The sequence below is a fragment of the Chroicocephalus ridibundus genome, chromosome 1 (assembly GCF_963924245.1).
Source record: "Chroicocephalus ridibundus chromosome 1, bChrRid1.1, whole genome shotgun sequence".
Lineage (NCBI taxonomy): Eukaryota > Metazoa > Chordata > Aves > Charadriiformes > Laridae > Chroicocephalus > Chroicocephalus ridibundus.
The window spans coordinates 141,023,759-141,044,204 of NC_086284.1; the positions used below are offsets into that span (position 1 = coordinate 141,023,759).

The 20,446-nt window shown below is 46.0% G+C and overlaps 1 protein-coding gene across 9 annotated transcripts in view; it reads left to right on the forward strand.

The window, feature by feature from the left end:
• The window catches only part of CCND2 (cyclin D2), a 38,050-nt gene that overhangs the window by 14,363 nt on the left and 3,241 nt on the right, over positions 1-20,446 (forward strand). For 5 of the 9 annotated variants that reach the window (XM_063355967.1, XM_063355939.1, XM_063355949.1 and 2 more), the window contains exon 5: positions 4,867-4,997. In XM_063355967.1, the coding sequence (XP_063212037.1) occupies positions 4,867-4,997 (131 nt within the window). The other 4 variants (XR_010073737.1, XM_063355990.1, XM_063356001.1 and 1 more) reach the window with 4 other exon arrangements.

Below are 20,446 nucleotides of genomic sequence, written 5' to 3' on the forward strand. Positions count from 1 at the left end.
CTGGATCAGGAGAGAGCCAGCAAAATAGCTCAGCCATGGTGTGCAGGGTCCTAGAACCTGATCATCACTTCAGTGTGCCGCACCGGCAGAAAAACATCCTCGACGTGTACATACGTTCACGCCCTGGCTGTGTGAGCTCCAGTCTGAAAGCAGGATGCGGATTCGGGGTACCCTGAACTTGCGTGGTGACTCCGGCTGGCTGGTCCAGAGGTGGCTGGGTTTCGAAGGGCACTGTTCCTTATATTGGCTTTTTTTATTGCCAACACTCAAGTCAGAGTGGGGTTGTGCAAGGCTGGTCCCTTGTTTTGAAGGTCCTTTAGGAAAAAGGTGATCCTGAAATGGGGATGGGATGGTTTCTGGTATTTATTGCCTGGGAACAGAAGGTAAAGCAAATCCTGCCTTTTAACAACCCGTTTCTTCCTTGAGGTGTCCATGCGTTCACCTCCTCGTAGACCACACGTTGTTGCACTACTCCTCTGACTTTTTACAAGACTCTTTCGTACTTTGCCATGGAATTGCATAAATCACAACAAAGTTAGAGACATAGCCCGTGTCTTCAGTGCAGGCTCCGGGTGCCTGATAACCAAGGTTGCACATATGTCCAAAAGAAGGATTTAACCCATAGCTTTGCTTCAGGTGTCCAGTAAGAAGTGATTTTTGCAACATTCCCTCTGTAATTCAGGGTTCATCATCTCCAACAAGAATTTAAAGTAAAAGCGTATATTTTAGAGTTGAATGTTTAAGTCCTCGCTCTCCCTCTTTTATCTTTTTTATTTTTATTTTTTTTTAAATCTCAGGGCAAGCTTATATAACTTAGTTCTGGGGGCAGTTTTACCTGGGTGGAAACTGAGTGAGGATGGCAGAACTTGGCTTGTTATCATGAGGGAAGCAGGGACAGAGTTCTATAATTGAAAATAACACGTAAAAAGCTTGTTTCGAATTTCTCGATGGAATGTCAGGGGCTCAGAGGGGGGTTCTGCATCCCCTCAGATACGGTACTTAATATTTATGCTTTCATTGCACCTTGACAAACATTTCACGTAGTTATTGCTTTGCTTGAATATGGAAATATGTTAATTACGGCCTTTATTCCACTGCCTGCTCTTTTCCTCAGCCTTTTCTATTCAACCCTCTAGGTGGCCCAGCACAATGTGGCTTCTTTTCTTTCAATGAGCTCTTTCCACACTAATAGGGTCCAGGGTGATGTGGAGAACCATGTGCACAAAATTGGTGCACCACCCCCCACCCCTTTGTGGGCATGTCAGGTTAAATTCATATCAGCAGGAGGGTCACTGCCATGATTTTCAATAGCGCGAGATGAGGTGATGACTTCAGACAATGGCGCCACACTCTCCAGTTGGAGACACTTGCCTCACCAGTTGCAGTAGTTAATTAATATGCTAAAAATAGAACCCAGTGATACAAATCGCTGCCTGTTGTACAACAAAGACTGGGCATGTGTAGCTTTGATAGCCAAGTTTATGGTGCTTGTTATGGAGGGAAGTTAGTTTAGAGCTAGAGGCAATGTAAGACTTTCTGGATGCTGAGCTTTAGTCACTCCGGGCCTCTGGCCATTCGCTCGCTGTCTCATTTGCATTATGAATGACATTAAGGGAACTAACAAGGTTATTGGGCATAGAAGTGTTCTCATGTGACCCCACGTGGAAGCAGACCTACAGCAGTGCTAGTTGGCAGGGGCACTGTGGCTCTTTATTCAGCTTCCTAGGAAGACGGTTTCTGGGAGTAGATATAAAATCAGCCACGAGAAAACAGGCGTTTGGATAATGTGAAGGAGGCAAGGAAGTTCTGGGGGCAGGCTGGAGCTGTGTCCTTCTCTCAGCCCGTCAAGCCTGGGCGATGCTGAGCGTTGGGTGCGGGATGCAGGAGCTCACTCTTCCGTGGGTCCTCCCCACCAGCCGCTCGGGGCTGGGTGAAGCTGATCTGTGGGGACTCAGTGATCAGATATGAGGGTGTGGGTCCATCCGGGCTTCCGAGTGGGTCCATTTTTCCCTGCTGCTGGCTCAAATGAGGGGTGGGAGTGGGTAGGTTTTCGTTCTCACCCACTGCATTGTAGCTTCCACAGGGACTGTCCAAACGCCAGCAGAGTTTGAGAGGTTTCACATCATCTTTTTACTACGTCTTCCTTGAAACTCGGGACAAAGAGGAGTAAATTATGTAAAGTCCATTGCCATCCGTAGTGCCCGTGCATAACTAGGAGATGGTTTGGTAAGTCCGAAGATGGAATGCGGGAGTCGCATCCCAACCAAGTGCAGCCTCATTCATGCCAATGCAAGCACATGGGGTTTGCAAACTCAAGCAAATGCAGTGTGCACAAGAGGAGAAACAGTCCCATGGAGATTTTGGGGTAGTAGCCTTTTTTAATTTATCCCTTTTCTAAAGAAATTAATGCAATTGCTGATGAATTTCTCTATGTAGATGAGAGCAGATTTTGGGGATGCTAGGCCTCTTCCATAAATGTTTGAACGTTCTTAAATATTACACACGTTTGTTGTTTCCTCTATGGACCAGGACAAGACTCTGGACATAAACACGTACAGCCTTTATAAAAACCTCTCTTTATCCGAGTTCTTTAACCATTCCTGCTTTTCGTATCAGACTTTGTAAACTGGTGGCCTGTCAATCACACTTTTTCCGTGGAGCCACTAGCTACCAGGTGAACCCACAGGAACGAGCTGCTACAGCAGTCACCCAGAGCTGAGGGCTGGGCACACCACCCCACCCCCCCATGCCAGCAAAATGGCATAAAATGAGGACCGTTTCGAGGGCTTAAAATCCCTCTGTATTTATGGCCTGATGGCAAGTGCAACCACAGGCTGAGGCACTGGGTACAGGGCAGGCTTTGTGGGGAGTGCACGTGCCATGTATCAGGTAGCGTTATCTGTTTTCCCTGGTCATCCGTTTACAGGCTGGATGGGGCTAGCCCTTGCCTTGTGTGTGTAAATCCACATAAGGTAAACATGGAAGTGATTTTGATAGTGGGAGCGCAATTCCTGTTACCTTGGCGTGTGCCAAGATCAGCATCGTCAGGGCTGTCCCCCACACTGATAAGTAGATAAGATCAGGGCCCTCCTACTGATGCACTCATTAGTGGGGGCAATATAACTTTATTTCCAAGATCATCAACTTTCCTATGTACAGTGGGTTCTTACTATTACAGTAGTGCATAATTATTATTTTTATAATAACGGCAGTCCATATTCATTGCTTCTGTCGGCGACAACTTGCTACTTCAGAAGTGTTTGTCAGAGCGTGATGTCTGCTGGGCTCCCCTGGTAGGAAGGACAGTGGGCTTCAGCAGCATGCAATGGTGGGCTTGCAGGTGGTCATTTCCCAGTGGCTTCATGAGACAGGTAAATGCATGTCAGGGTTTCATAGAGTCATAGAATCATAGAACTGTAGAACGGTTTGGGTTGGAAGGGACCTTAAAGATCACCTAGTTCCAACGCCCCTGCCATGGGCAGAGACACCTCCCACTCGACCAGGCTGCTCAAAGCCCCATCCAGCCTGGCCTTGAACACTTCCAGGGGATGGGGCAGGAGGGCTTCAGCTCCTCCTTTTCTCTCCCCTCCTCTAACATTTCCTCTCTGGTCCGTCTAGATGATCATTATGACCTGAGTCCCATTCTTACCTGGCTGCTTCATTCCTCATGGGTCCCAGGGACATATTCCATGCTGGAGAAGAACATACCGTCTCCACAGCTGTTGCAGTATCTGCCAGCTCAGAGTCTGGGAGGCCGAGAACAACTCTTCATGTGTGTAAAACTTGAGTGGTTACGCAGGCATCAAGAGGGTTACGGAATTTGTGCTAGCTGAAGAGAGAAGGCTTGGGATCTGCCCGTAACAGAAGGGCAGTTTTCTGTAACAATCTGTTTCTATAAAAAGGCTGAATATATTGATGGCAGTTTATTTCATATTAAATATTACTTGAGTTGCCTCTTCCTGCTCCTTCAGTCCCCCCGACTGAAAACTGGTAGAGATGGGTTTGTTAATGAGTTATTGTTGAACCAAACAACTTGCAAACTAAGTTTAATTTTAGGGAGCTATCGGTAACCAAGAAAATCTCCTTGAAATGGTATTTAGTAAGACATGCCAATAAGCCAGTGCTGATGGCAGTATCATAAACCATAAAGTGGCCTTATAAAGGTCACAAGAACATTTGGTTTTATTTTCATTTCTCTCCTGATCTCTGCAGATATGTGAGAGGAAGTTTTTAAATGTATTTTGAACTTGTTTAGTAAGAAATAGTAGTAATGACAAATGTGATCTTTGTTTTTTCTTTGATTATGTAGCTGTGGGCTGTAAGTGTTCTTGCTTCCTAATTGCAAAGGTGATAAAGATGAATTGTTAATTAAAATCTCTTTCCCAGACAGGTCTTTAAATGCTCGCGTTAATTAAGTCTTTAAACATTGACGTGACTAAAAATCTCAGTTTGGTCCTTTGTGATACCGTATTCCAGTTAGTTTTCCAGTTACACAGAGAGCTCTAATGTGACTGAGACCCAAATTTCTGACATAAATTACAGAAGGCCTCCTTCTTCTCTTTCCTTTTCTTTAAAACTAAGGAAAGACTATTAAAAATTGTCCAGGTTTACTTTATGCATCAGTGAAAATAAAAGACCGAACCACATTTCCATTTTAATTTGCAGATCTGTTACCCTTCCTTTGACCGCTTGTGATGAGCAGTGTGACTAATGAGCTCTGCTGGACCAAAAAGAGTGGCACTTTTCCCTTTCTTCTACTTCCCTGTTTTTTATTCTTGGGTGTGGTTTTTTTTATGTTGCCTGCCTCTGATGTTTTGCAGCTTTTCTGGTCTGGACTTGGACTAATTCCGAGATCTGTTCTTGCAGATTTTAACTTTGCCCTGTACCCACCGTCAATGATAGCAACTGGAAGTGTGGGAGCAGCCATCTGTGGCCTTCAGCTCAATGACGGGGACAGGTTCACGGACCTCCTGGCCAAGATCACAAACATAGATGTGGTGAGTGTCCCGCATTCCTCTTTTCCTTTCACCTCTGAGGGTGCAGTGGAGAGCCGCGCTATCAAGCCCAGCTTTATCCTGAAAGCCCAGTGGAGCAAAGTGGGGGGAAGCTCCCGGAGCAAGTGGGTTGCAGCTGTGGAGATGGCACCTTGCTTGCAGTGCTTTGGATGTCCAAAGCTCCTTGGCCTCCCCTGGGATCAATTTTCATTCACGCCTTGTTCAGCAGCTCGGTGGGGAGAGCCTGCTCTGCCTTCTGTGGCTGATGGTCAGGCTTGTTATAGGGGGGAGCCACCTTGGGTGCTGCCCCGGGGCGACGGGGCGAGCAGGCAGACAGCATCCCCTGGGGTGTAAGGTAAACCAGTATGTGCACTGGTCCTGTGTTCACAACCGTGAAACTGCTCTTGGGGTCCTCACTGAGGTGTCATTTAAAAATCCTTCACTTGGAGGAAGTGAGTAATGAGCTAATCCTCCGGCACTGGCACAATGTGAGGCAGGCGCAACCCTGGCTGTTTGGGTTTTCACTAAGCTCATCCCACCAAGGGCATTTCTTGGCTTCTCAGACAGTCCTGTCGGCCGTAGGAGCGGTGAATCTGATGGCAGTTCAGTGGGGCTCAAGCTCACTCAAAAGCGAGTTTGCTGATCAGGGGTTGGCTTCTAGTGGGGACGTCAGAAAAACCCAAACCTGGCAGCTGTGCTCGGCAGTCTCAGCAGAAAGCTGGGAGGGCTGAAAGGAGCACTCAGGGTGCCTTCCCCCAGGGCTGGTGCCTCTCCCGCTGCATCCCTGTGCTGGTGGGACGCTGCGGGGAGAGCTTACGCTCCTGCAAATCCAAACTGCTTGGTCTGTGGTTAAACAGGAGTTTCATCTCTTGTGAAGCTGACGTGTTCTGCCATGATGAAATCCACTCAAAAGGAAAGAAAATGAGTGAGGCTTTCTGAAATGCAGGCCACTAATAAGCTCATGTTTGGTTTTTTTTTTTTACCATAAAAGTATCAGTTTCCAGTGCATCATCCTTAACGTGTGCTAACTATATAAATCCTTTTATTGCTTTTGCTTCGCACAGTAAATATACACCGCGCATAAGGTCTGTGATAACATTGTCAAAAGAATGTTTGTTTTTTCCAACAAATGTTCTACGTTTTGGTTAAAAAGGAATAGTCCAGTTCAACAAAAAGGAAAGAATTTAGCTATTTCTTTTTTTCTTTCAGTCATATTGGTCCTAATTTTCAAGTGCAGTTCTGGGGCTTCCCATTTCTTTTTTATTGGAACTGAGTTTTGCACAGAAAAAGGAGTATTTCCAATTCTGAATGCTTATAATGTAAATCAAGCAGCTGCAGAAATTTAACATACATTTATTTAGCGTAGATGAAAATTTTACACAGGTAGTTGCTCTTTTGTGTCTGTTTTTATAAGTGTGCAGAAACAGTGGTGATGCATTACAGTAAGCAGCAAGAACGTGCAAGAAGAATAATCCTATATAACAAGTCAGGCTGCATGGCCTGGTGCAGGTATTGCACAAAGCTTATTTGTGCAGTTGTTACATTTAGACTGGGTAAAGCCATTAAGTTTACTTCATTTATGCGGATAATAAGAACTATCCGTTACTGGTGCTGATATTGGCTGAATGAAATTTTCTCCTTGGATGTTTGTCTGACTGGATGTAACATGATGAGTTTTGGATGCTGCTTCCAGCAAAACATCTGGGAGGACTCTTAAGACAAGTGGGCAGATGTGAGAGGGACGTTAGAAACCAGGTGGAGGATTTAGGGAGAGACTAACGTCTTGTCAGCAAAGGTGCTGTCTTCAGCCAAGGCTGTCCACAGAATTAGGAAAAGGGTGCTAGCCACTAAAAGCTTCTTGTCTAACTCCATGTCTTAACTTCCATGGGGTGTCTGAAAGTTTGGTGCCCCACCGCTACAATTTTCCTTGTTATACGATGATGCAAGATGAAGGTGCTCCTGCTTCGCTGCTGATGATTTTCATGCTTGTTTTTGCTCGTGCCTGCCCACACAACTGTTCATATCCTTGTGTTTCGAACCCATCCTGGAACTGATCCAGCTTAAAGAAGGGGGAAGGACCACTTGTTGTGGTTTCAGAGTTGGGGGGTCAGGGGAGCGTGCTTGGTTTCTAAGTCGGGTCAGTTCGCTGATAGATGTCCAAGAACAGCCTCACAAACAGCTGAGAGAGCTGTGCACGGTGGCATAGGGCAGGACCATAGGGGGAGATGGGGATGAGAAGGGTATCTGTAACCATCGTTGTCTGTGAATTTCTTGTACTACAGCTATAGAAATTGCAGCCCACTGGACTGACTTGGTAGTCGGCAGGACAAGGATAACGATGAGAGCAAGGGAACGACAGTGTGGGGTATGGAATGGGAACACAAATGAGAATGGGAACGATGCAGTCTTTCCATCAGTAGACCATGTTCCCCATGTTGGTGAGCTCCAGACAAACTTCTGATACTGTTTCCACAGTATTTTAGCACTTGTCAGAAGGATAATGCGAAGGTATCCCATGCTGCTGTATTTGAGGTGTTTCGTGGATTTTGATCAACCATGAAGTACCTGGGTTCTGTCTTTCTGGAGATGCCAGAGGGTTTTCAGGGTAGTTCTTCATCTTCTCTAAGAGTTTCCCTGTGCAGTCACAAGGGTCTTATCCCTCCTCGCTCTCTTTTGGCATGGGCAGGTTTGCATTGCGGTGACAGCATGGTGCTGACAATACTCAGCTCTTAGGTGAGGGCAAGTGAGCTCAACACGTGAGCCACAAGGGTTATGTCATTGGGACCTTGCAAGATACTTAGCCTCAATTCCCTGGTCACAGGGAAGACCATTTCCCTCCTTCACCTATCATTTTTGCTAGCAAAGAGATTTTGAGCATCCTTTCCTGATGCGGCCCTTGCCACAGTAATCTGTTCCTTGGCCAGCTTCATGCATGGGGCCATGTTCAGAAGATCTCACAAAGCTAGATGCAGCTGCTCGCTTGCATAGATGCTCCTTACGGGGGAAATCACACCCACGTGTTTTCCTACTGCATCTCTCCATGTCTTTGTTGCTGGTTGCTGGCGAGTGCTTTGCTGCTTCAGCTGTGAAGCCCTGCTTGAATCAGGATCCCAGCTGACTCTTCCCATGCTCGGTTCGCGTACCGGGGATGTTGGTAAAGGCTTGTCAAGGCCAGGCTTGATGAGGCTCTGAGCAATCTGATCTAGTTAAAGTTGTCCCTGCTTACTGCAGGGGGGTTGGACTAGGTGACCTTTAAAGGTTCCTTCCAAGCGAACGCATTCTGTGATTCTATGGCAGAAGAAAAGTCACAGTAGGGTGTCTTTCCGGTGGAATTTTCTTTCTCCTTGGTCTGGTAGAGCCCATGTTAATTGACTTCCTCTCTTGGGAGTTTTTTCTCGGTTCTCTTCATTTGGTATTTATTGATACACACTTAAAGCTCATGTTCTTTATTATAGGAGATACTTGAAGCTTTCCCAGGCATCTCAGCACTCCTTAGTATGAGGCCTTTTCGCAGCATCTTGCAGATTAGACAAACTTTATCTCTCGTGCTGAATGTTTCTGTCCCGATTGTTTTATTCTGAGGGAAAATACCTGCCAAAACAGCTTAGTAGTTCTTGAGTGGTCAGAAGAAAAAAAGGTGGGTTTTGCATTGAAAATTTCTTTGTGCCTTTTCTTTGAAATTTAGCAGATTTTTTTTTGTCAGAAATCTGCTTTTTGCCATCCTGGTGAAAATCTTACCAAATTTGGCTGACCATATATGCCTCTGGGGAAAAAAAAAAAAAAAAAGCAAAACCAAAAATCACTCTTCCCAAATAACATAAGAACTCTTAACATTTTACTGGTGACATCCTCTCCAAGAGTCTGTCGGCACTGGGTAGAGACAAGCTGTCTTCCCTTTGCTCCTGGTCTCAGCCCACCACAGCACAGACCGCTCAGGAGAGAGTCTCACAACCCCCGACGCCGGGCATGCTTGGGACAAAAGGTGCTTCTGGATAATTTAATCACTAAAAAATTTTAAGTCTTTGCAGAGGTTAGAGGTGCTTTCATTTTTTCAAGATGTTCCTGTTGTTGTGACAGAGGTGGCTGTAACTCAAAAGTCTGCCCTCTGCAAGCTTTGAAGTCTCAGCCCAACCAAAGGTGGCCATAATTTTTAACTTGGGCAAAATAATGTATTTTTCATTAGCCAGCTGTTTGGAAACAGGAGAAATATTTTGGTAGATGCTTTCCCCGTGACTTGTGGGTTGGAGCCAGGGCCCAGGACTGGAAAATTTCATCTCACATGTTAAAGCTTGAGAGAGAGATAAGCAACTGAAAAGAAGGTCTCAGAGAAGTATCAGGCAGTCTTAGCAATAGGTACTAATACCAGCCTCATCTGTAAAATGTATTGTTGGAAAAAATGTACTGGCTGGATTGTGTAAGAGTTAGCCCAAGGCTGTGTTCATGAAGAGTAAAGACTATTGTAACATATTTTACGCTGGGACTTAATTGAAGTTGAATGAACAGCTTCAGTTCTCTCACTTCCTAATTTCTGATGCCTGAGAGCTCTTCCTGCAGCAACACAATTAATTCATCATCACTGTGTGAATGATTTTGTTTTGAAAGGGGAGGTTGGGGAAGAGGACGAAACGAGAGCTCCTAGGCTTCAGGAGCATCGTGCGGTGCAAAAGGAGGGAATTCACAGAAATTACCGCTCTGCAGAGAGAAAACTTTTTGCCCCCGCTCCGTGCCTCCTGGTAGCCCACAGGAAACAGCATAGAGATGAGGTCCAGAGGGTCCTGGGGTGCTTCTGCGTCTTTTTTTTTTTTTAGGAGCGCATGATTGCTTAGCATGGAAAGAAATGATGGGACTTTCTCATTGGCTTTCCAAAAAATGTCACTGTCTGAGGTGAAGCATGAAAAATTTCAGCTTCAGAGATACAAGGGTATTAAAATAGAGAATGATAATGAAATCCTGATGCAGCTTAACTGCAATGAGCTCTTCTGAACTTTTACTGTTTTATAATGATAATTTGAGGGTGCTATCTGTTTGCTAGGAAATAGCAGCATAAACCAAGAGGCTGAAGTCAGTGGAGTTATTTTAGATTTACAGTGGTGTAACTGAGACTAGAGTTTGGCATTTAGTGCTATAATGTTTTTAATGGATGTTTCATTAAGAATGAGACCAAAAATATGTTATTAGTAAACAGCATTTAATTTAGAACCCAGCTGTTGGGTAAGCAGACAACCAACACATGAGTGTTTCTTTCAAAAACACATTGGTGTCAGCTCTCCTTGTGTGAATCCATAGCAGCGCTCCAGACTTCAGACAAGATGATGGTACAAGGCATCCTGCCAGTATCATTCTAGGCATAACAGTTATTTTTGATAAATAGCTGCCCTGGGCCGTTTGGTGAAGGTTGAATCGCAGTCTGAAGAGACAGTGACAACGCGGCCGTGCAAACCTCGGTTTCATTACTCCTTCCACCTACCAAAATAAACACCAGGGAGCTACTCTTGGAGAATTGGAGAAGCTCAGCAGCCTTATGGGTAGTGAAAGTCACTCTGCGTGGTATTTCTGAATTGCCTTTTCTGACCGTTATTGTCCCAAAGAGTCGTCAAGAGCTAGTCCCACACAGCTTCACAGAGCTCTGCAGGATGGGGACGTCCAAGCCGTTTTGCTGCCGGAGGGTGGGAATATATCCTTTGCCGTTTCTTGAAGAGGAGAGGAGAGGCTGGTGTGCAAAGAGTTAACAGACCTACTCACAGGAAGCGCGCCGAGCTCTCTGTGCATCTCTTGGTGGGTCATTGCAATGGAAAAATAAACAGCTCGGGAAGTCAGGAATTTCCACAGCATCCCAGACCAGCACTCCAGTGTGCGCAGTATCCTGTCCCCGGTGGAGCCAGATGCTTCAGAGGAGGATGCGAACATCCCCGCCGTGTACAATTACGGGATGTGAGGAAGGATAGCTGAAGAAGTAGGGCACATTTTAAGACCTTGCGGTCCGTATTCTGCTTTGCCACAGGCCTGTCTGGGGCAAATCTATCTCCTCACCTCCTGGAGGAGCAGCCGTCAGCTCAGTGTGTCAGCTCGCTGGCCCTGCGTCTGGAAACCGTCTCTCTGGCCATGCCTGGGAGCCTTCTCACAGATCGTGTGGGGCGTGCATGCCCTGGCCTGGCTACTGCTTGCATCTCCCTTGAGTCTGTCCTGAGCCCTTCCATTCCCTGGTACCCCGGATCTTCTTGTGGAGGAGAAATACATTAAGGTTTCTGAGGAGCTCAAGAAACTACTGCAGGTGTGGGTAGGTGAGGTCTTTACCTGTTACAAAGCACCTTGGGCCAGAATTTTGTAGGCTATATTCAGTGAGAATTGGGCACGCAATTAAGTTTTAAAGGTAACCCTACTCTGAGCAGAAGGTTGTGTTAGGTGACCTCCAGAGGTCCCTTCCAACCTCTTTCTATGAGGCTGAGTGCACTGAAACATAGAAATGATTATCCCATATTAAAAATGTGTTCAGGCTTACATCATTGGCAAAAGCTAGCAAGGTTAGATCCCAAATTAAGCTGGTTAATAGCTGTTTGTGTAATGAACTCTGCAGCACCGTAGCCGCCAGAAGGGCTAGCCAGGTTCACTCTGCGCAGTAGTGAGGATTGTATGTGCACGTAAGGAGAATCTTCTTCCTAGAGCCCAGCTCTCACGGTTGCATCCAGATGACAAAAGGATTTGTCTTCCCCAGCATCAGCATCAGGTAAAAGGTTTTCAGGCAGAGCTGACATGTAGGTTTGTACGTGGGCACAAGTCCTTTTTAAAAGTCTGTTCCCAGATGGGAACTGTTGTGTATTGAGTTGTTTTGAAAATCCAAAGCATATTTAAGGGCCTGAGGTAGAAAGAAAAAAAGGAACCATGCTTTTCTTAAAGTCTTGTCGAAACAGTTGGCTGTGGGCCCTTGAAAACGTGGAGTCGGGCTGTTTTGAAGACTGGATCCATAATAAATGGCATTTAAAATATCTCCACCTAAATGTGCTACATGTGTCAGTGCTGCGATTTTTTTTTTCCCCCCAAGGTCTGAAAAGCCCCTTCATAAAGATCCCTGCAAATTTCTGCACAGAAACAACGTTCAGAACCACCACACTGAAGAATTCAGTTTCTGTTGAGCCGCAGTATAAAATCATGGAATTCTATCTTGAATGGATAGCATTTGAACATTGTCCCTACAGCACATACACCATTTATCCCCTCTTTTGTAGTGCTTAGGGCCTGTGGTTTTGGAACCGAGTAACAGGACTCGCTGTATCTTATCCTGCCTTATTTGTTGCAGACCACATTTTGTATGCAAGGAAACAACAGACAAAATAGCCTCCAAAAGAAAGGAAGAATGAGATAGTTTCCTAAGTTGTCTTTGCCTGAGTTGGCAGCTGCTCCGCTTCATTCAGCTTTTTGTTCCCCAGTGAGTGCTGTGCGTGTGTAGCAACAATGGGGTGATGCAGTTACACCGCGGGCTCATGGCGGAGTTCCGTCAGATCCATTCATAAATACAGCCTCGGCCAGCACGCCGAGGAAGCCAGGCCCCCCGAGGCACCGGCTCCACAGCCCCAGCATCGCTGCCGGAGGAGCTCACGGGCTGGCCGTAGATAGTCCAGTCCGAGCCTTGCCCCCGATCTCCGGCGGGGGATCCTTGCTCAGCTCATCCAGCTTTCTAGAACGTAGCCGGGTTGTTGCAGCTTTTTTTTTTAAATCCCCTTTTTCAGTTAACGCTGGTGGCATTTTTTTACGGCAAGGTAAGTTCACAGCTTTTCACATTTGCAAAGTATACCTGTTAGAGAGAGGTGATCAACTTGAAATCCCAAGTCACGTTAAAGCAGGGAGTAGAATTTCGAGCATGGCATCTGGCCCTGGATTGCCCTGCCAGTGTTTTGGCTTTACTGTCACTTTTTCCAGCTCTGAAAACATTGTTCTCTCCTGTTGCTATGAGAAATACCCACATGAGCAACAGGAAACCAACAGACTGACTGTTGAAGCAAACAGTGGAACTGAATCTAGAAAGTACACTGTTGAAAGTGCTGAAAAGACCGAAAAATTGCAGAGAAAAACATGCCATCTTTCAGATGCTTAATGTTAGTCATCTTATATATTGCATTATTACGATATTGTAGCAATAGTAAGTGGAGAAATTCTGGCATAGATAAGATTTTAATTTGTTTTTTTAAAGCGAGACGCCCTTTGGAACAGCAAATTACTATTTTCTGTACTTGCAGATAGAAAAACAAAGACATAGACACTTATCTGTAATTGATGCTCTCTGTTACAGTAGCAAAAATAGACACATTTAGGAGGGAAAATATTTCTGTTTTTAAACTGTGTCCATTAGATGTGAGATCACTGAGATACAGTAAATGTAGTAAATGGGCATGATATTCCCACAGCAGCTTTTCAGGCTCTTGTTTTGGAGAACGTCGGCAAGCTAAAGGCCAGCGCTCGGCACACGAAGGCCCCGCTTTGGGAAGGAATCCCTGTTTATGTCAACAATGAAGCATGTGCTTTGGAGAGGTTTGAATTGGGGCTTAAATGTGAACCAGCGGAGGAATCCAGCCGTCTTTTGTGTTTAGGAGTGCAGATGACACGTTCCATGCTGGAATTTATGTAAATCCTGACTCTTTAATGCATGTGTGATTGCTGCTTTCTTAGATTATCCAAGCAATGTATACATGACCGGTGAGCGGTATTGTCACTTCACATATCTCCAGCATCCTTCCCATTTATGATACCAGGTCCTGCACCTAAAAACAGTCCTGGTTTCCTGGTTTCCCTTTTGCAATTAGTTTTAAGAAAGAGGAAGAGATCGGGGGCGTTAACAGTTATTTGTGAAGTAATTTTGTGAAGTAATTAATGTATATGTGGAAAACCAGCCACCCTTGAACACAACAATGCCAGAAGGCTTTTGCAGCGTTCCCAGCTTTGGGACTTTGAGCGCTCAGCGAAGAAACCCAGGGTTTAGATCCAGGCTCCTAAGTCTGGTCAGGAAATGCAGGAGCAGCAAGAAGTATCCGGTAGAGTTATAGCTCGGTGTTTTGCATCATTTGTATGCATATGTTATGTATAACAACAGCTGTACTGTTATTCTGCTGCTGCTGGTTGTAAAGGAGAGTAGGGTTGCAGTTTGGCTTTTGAAAGCCCTTGAGAAATGTCCCACTCGGTCACTGAGCGGGATTGTCCTCAGCAGTGGCGTTGCAGAGGATTTCATGGCTGTGCCATGCCCTTGGCCTGAGCTGGGCGCAGCTCGGGCTGTGGTGGGAGGGCAGGCGTGCCCATCCCTGCCCACCTCCGCTGGGTTACCACGCTCTGCTCTTGGCAGCTGGATGTCCACGCGTCCCAGCTAGGGGCTCGGGGATGGTGTCGCCTTCTCTTCAGTCGTTTCTCACTGCTCTGGTCAAAGCTGTTCAGCTGGATCAGGCTTTGGCTGGTGCCGACCTTTAGGTGTTCTGTGGTTGCTGATGCACAGCACCTCACCGGAAAGCTGAGATCTTGTCAATGGTTAAGCGGTATTTAAATTTAACAGAATTAAAATGGAACTTTGTTAAGCAGTAGTTTTGCAGTCCTTGATTTCTTCCTTAAATGCCACCATAATGCGTTTTCCCTGGGTATTGGTATTCCCGAATGAGTGGCATCTTGGATGGGCAAAAGCTGGGCAACTGCAAGGCTCAGACCAGTTTCCATGTACCCGTTAGGAAGCTCGCTAGGCTAAGCTTTCTTATTTCTTCTCGAAGGCAAGACCAAAACTGAGATGCAAAAGGGGAATCTAAAAATCACGATACAAAAAGCGCTATGTCCTGAGGCACCATGGAAGAGACCAGAGCTAAGTTCATCACTTCTGCAGGGCATGCCTCCCTGCCTGCCAGCGTCAGGGAGCGGCGAAGCCGTGGTGGTTGCTGGCACAAGGACCACACGGTCCGTCAGTCCTGGGTGTTACCTGACCAGTGTGGATCCAGTGTGGATCGCTTCTCAGCCCTGCCTGGCTGTGAAATTAATTCTGGTGCTTTAAATCTGTTTTAGAGCGGTTGTCATCGTGGGAGTAGGTGCAATCAGGAGGCAGACAAAGTCCCCTTATGGTCACAGAAGTTCTGAATTGATTCAAAGTGGAGACAGAGAGAAACGATGCATGGCTGAAATAGTTTACGTTCTTGTGATAGCCCTCCACTATCAGCGTTTGACAGGAGTGATCTTTTTCTTTATGGAAAAGGTGGTGAACTGCTACTCGGTTGCTGCGGGATCTGATGCAGAGACCGTTGTCATCAGAAAGGTACCATCTATCAGCTTCAGTTTGGATGGGGTGCCAAGGAAGACTTGAAAATGGCTAGATAAATTCTATGGCAGAAACCCAAGCCCAGTTAGTAATAACACCTATAAAATGTTTTTTTCGATACTCTCCCCCCCCGCCTTTTTGTCCCTCCCCCCCCCCCTTTTTTTTTTTTGATTTATCAGTCCAGTCATGATCTTGGAAGATGGAGAGGATGTCTTGCACCTGTTTAACTCAGTAAAGCTTGGGCAACAGGCTGCGTGGGTCACGATGAGGTAGTCCTGGAGCTCGGAGCAGTCAGGACTGAAAATCCCAGTAATGAGCAGCACAAAGCGAGAGCCTGTTGGTTGAGTTGAGCGGGATGCCTCCCCTAATAGCTTGCCAATGTGCTATAAACATAGGTTTAAAACTGGAAGCTGGGGGGCAGTATAGGGCATATATATTACAGAGGTGTTGAAAAGTTCAAGAAAATAAACTACATATAATATTCTGCAGGATCTTTCCTAGTGCTTGTGCTTACCTTCAAGATTATAATGAATGGAAATAGAAATCCTCAATCATTATTGGCTCGAATAAGTAGATCCTGCTGCCATAGCACTGCTGATTCCTCCTTCCAGTCATTTTCATGCCAGCATTTCCATCAAAGCCACGAGGATACTCCTCATCGGACATAGAAAAGCATTTCTTTTCCTTCGAATGCATTTCAAGTGTGCTAGTAAAATCACCCAGGGATGAAAAAGGTTCAGAAAAAAAAAAAAGAAACCCAAAAGTTAATTGCCTTTTTAGTTCTGTACATGCTGAAGTAAAAATAAAACTATGGAATGGAAAGTACCTGAACTATTTTAATCATTAAAACTACTAGACCGTATAGAAGAATGGGGAAGTTGATCCATGTGACACATACTTAAAAACTTTTTTATAAAATCAACACAGGCAACACTACAATATTCTGAAGGAATAGCCCGGTCACTGTATTGCAAAATCTAGGCCCATGACTTCAGCATATTGTAGTGTTCTTTCAAAGAAGATGTGCTGAAAATAGTGCAATTCATATTTTTTTCCCTTTATATGTTTTTTAAAGCTTTAGTTTTCTCTTGTCAGTGCTATCCGGAGCTTGCAAAACGAAACTCCACCAGTAAAATATGTAAACATGCAGCAAATCCACATGAAACTTGGAGAAGTTAAAAACACTGCGTCATGGGAAGGCCGGGCTGTTTGTCCTTATAGGTTTTTTGTATTTTTTATATTGTGTCACAAACTTTGGATTGACAGAAAGTTCCAGTAAAGCAAGCAGAAGTGGTAGCCCCGTCTATAAAATAAGCCACTTGCTGTCTCACACTGTGACAATTGGGCTGGTGAGATACTCATAATAAATTCTTTTTTTATTTTCCTTTCACCTGTGAGGTTACCACCCAGCTGGTGTACTTCGCACGTCTTAAAGTGGACCGAGACAGTGGTTCAAGTGCACAGCATATGTGATTTTAGGAGTTTTCGTGTCATAGAGTGCGAGCACGGCGCATTGGCCAGGTGTATACTACCTCCGCCAGTTCCAGTTTATTAAGAAAGCCGTTGACAGGTTTAGTGGGCATCTCATCCGGTGTGAAGCGCGTTGCTCAAATCTGCCTGCAGCACTCTGACGTTGTGCCGTGCCGCGTGTCGTCTGTTGCCCCGCAGCTACCGCCGCGGTAAGAACCCGTCATGCGACCCGAACACCTCGGCAGAAAGCGGTGCCGCCGGCCTGTGCCTGGTCTTCAGCCAAGGAGGATGGCTGGCTGATGGGGTAGTGCGCGGAGCCAGGATTAACAAACGCGCAGCCGCAACCCTCGGGTGGACGAATTTGTTAATTCCATCATCGGTATTGGAGAGTTTGGGCTGCATTGGCTGGTGTGTTCCAGATGGTTTTGCTGCATAACATAATTGAGGTTCCCTCATGAACCTGGCGGTGGGGTTTCTTTTTTTTTTTTTTTCCCCCTTACTACTAGATTTTGATTGTAGAACTTGACAACCTGCAAAGTAAAGGTTTCACCATTTTTGGTTGGTGCTGACCAGGCAGTTTCAGCTCCTCAATGGATGCTTCATAGACAACGCTAATTAAACAGAATGTGTTACTCAGACTAATAAAAAACTGAGTTTTAGTATGCAAATAGCAACACTTTTTTGGGCAGCTATTCCGTGCTGAATGCAACGTGCTGGTCATTTCACCATAGTGTTCTTTATTTTAAAGAATTCAGTGGTACATTATTTTAAGTTCAAAACGTAAGTGTAGACCAGAGCTAACATGTGACAGAAAAAATAAATCAGTGGCCTGTGGGTTCCCGCCTGAAATAAAGTCTATGCAAACTGACGATTCCAGTCTGGGCACCTTCATTGGTTTTATGTACAAAGTGAAGACGGCAGAAATGACCCATTGCTCTATAGGATTACCTAGAGATTTTCGCCTCTTCATACATTAAATGAAGCATCGTACTGACCATCAGAAGTTTTTATAACAGTGTAAATGATCACATATATATAAGGCTATTCAGAAACAAGACGAAGTTGGCTCCAGATGCTCAGGCCTTATGTTCCGCATGTCACCACCCTTCCTTCCCCAAGCCTGGCTGCAAGGAAATTGCCTCATTAAGCCCTCCAGTCTGAAGCTGCTTTTAAAAAATCTGGCTTATTTTCAGAAGGACATACTATTTTGAAATTGAGCAGAAGAGATTAAAAAAAGACAGGCTTCTTATACCAAAAAAAACCCCCAACAACCAACCAAGTGCATTATGAGTGTATTCTGTTACAAGACCCTCCAAACTGCTCTTCCATTTGAAAATGCCGTGACCCTTGAAGTGACTTGTTGCCATTGCCCTCTCACAAACAGGTGAATGCTTGTAGTGGACCTAAAACCCGCTTAAGCTAATAACAGGGGATTTTCTTTATCTGAGTTTCTGATAGCTTTTGCCAGGTTGGTACGTCGGAAGAAAGGCCGGGGAATTTGTCCAGCTCCCATTGTTAAACAACCAATTCCCCTATTAGGAAATCACTAAGCCCCCGATAATACAAGTGCAAGCCCCAGCTATATAAAACGTTTACCTGGTTAAATGAAAGTACATATTCTTAACTTAAAAAAAATGAGCTTTGGCAGCAGCAGCAGGAAGGTGGCAACAGAGAGAGAAGCCCTTCTCCTTACCTTTTGCTAAAAGGAAAGGAAGAGCCCCATGAGGTGAGGCATGCTGAAATCTTGCTTATCTGTCCTGGATCTCCTCACCAGAGAATCCGCTATGCTCACATTTTATTGCGTCTTCAAAGGCATTTGCCTCGGTCTCTCGCTTCCGAGGCTTCCTCCTCTGGGCCAAGCAAGCTGGGACACTAAATCTTCCCTTCTCTCCAGGAGCAGGACTCCAGCAGACAGCAGCCCCCAGCCGATGGGAGCGCAGGCGGGTACATACATACCATTTTCCCTATAACCTGGTTTCCAGAGGAGGGAAACGTGGGTGCCTGGGCTGGCAGGGAACTGCCGTGCGCCCCTGCAGGGACCCTCCTGTGCTCGGCTGGGCTTAGGTACAGGCAGGGAGGGCCGTTGCCTTCCTCTGAAGCAGAGACCTCCTCCGTCATCAGGGCTCTGAATGAACACAAACCCCAGTTTTTTGAGCCATGCGTCTTGTCTAACCCTGGACTCTATTTCTTGAGGATATCAAAAGGTATGTGACACCCCCCCACACACCTCCATGTGCCATGCCGAATTCTAATTATACCTAATCTTCTCAAAAAAATACAACAATAGGAAACTTGATTCAAGAGCTGGCTAATGTTGGTAAAATTACTTGCTTTCCTTAACCCTTTCCTTGGACGCAGCAGCACTTTTTTTTGCTGCGGTTTTTCCCCTTCCATAAAAAAGCCAGCCTGAGGCAGAGGGTAAAGCACAGGAAAGCTCAGCTCCGGCGACTAAGACTTGGGAAAGCCAGGTAACTTGACCACAGCTCCTTTTTCCGGGGCAGTCCCACAGTCCCCGGCTCTCGGGACACAAGGCGAGCACGGGGAAGGGTCGGTCTGGCCACCACAGGGCATGCGACGTTGCAGCAGAGTTTTTCTGTGTGGCCGTGCCCGGTCCTCTGTTTCACCGTGGTGTTACTCACCGTGCTGAGGGAGCAAACTCCCGGCTCGGGTTGCACACAGGTTACCCAGATAACTCGGGAGATTTCGATAACATCTCACTCTGGCTTTAGCTGATGCGATCCACATCACTGTGAATATTTTTGTCCCTAGTAACAGCCAGCATCTCATCCAGTCCCTTTTTTTCCTGGGTCAGTTTGAAAAGCCATCCCTCATGGCCTGTCTTTGGCAGATGCAGCTTCAGAGAAAGGTTGTGGTGCTTCATTATATTAGGCAGGACAGTTTCACAGCAAGGAGAGGACATGATTTGGCAGCTAGCAGCTGCTGGCTGGTAGCCAAGAAAAATGGGCGTTCGTGACCCACTGGAGCTAATTGCGCCCATCGCGAACGTAAATGTCGTCAGCGGAACAGATACTCTGCATTTGACGTGTTTTCCCGGTCTGGCTAGGATGACAAATTAAACCTGCATACATGAATATGGCAGACTCTCCCAGACAGCCTGGTATTGTGCAGAGAAAGTGGGGGGTGCCGGTGGGAACCCAGCTGCCCAGTGTTGCAGTCGCATCCCAAGCCTGGGTTCCTGGGCTGACACAAGCGCCCGTGGAACCCCGTGGGGGGTCGGTGCCCAGCTCTGTTACTCAGCTCCCCTGCCTGGAAGTGGGAATGCTCATACCGGGGTCTCAGCGGCCCTGCCAGATGCTGCCAGGGCTCTAGTTAAAACACTCTGCTGTACCACTCTTCTACCACCAAAACCTGCGTTTCTCTACTGCCTGAAGTCTGAGAGAGACCCAGCCCTTGCGCAGACCCATGCTTCAGTGAGTTTGCAGTGTCAGTACCTTTTCCAGTGGTGTAGAAGGACTCCCCAGGGCTCCTTTTAGAAAAGGCCATTTATTGTAGCACCACCTGCCCACCTACACAGTGTCGTATCGATACACTCACAATTGCAGCACGCTGCACATAATTGGCATTGTGTTTATACAGTCATGGCTTGGGGTTTATTTTTCAGTTTCTGCTATACCCAAGTGTTTGTCAATGTTTTCTCACACTTCATTATTATTTTTTTTAAATGACCATACTATTTGGTCTTGCA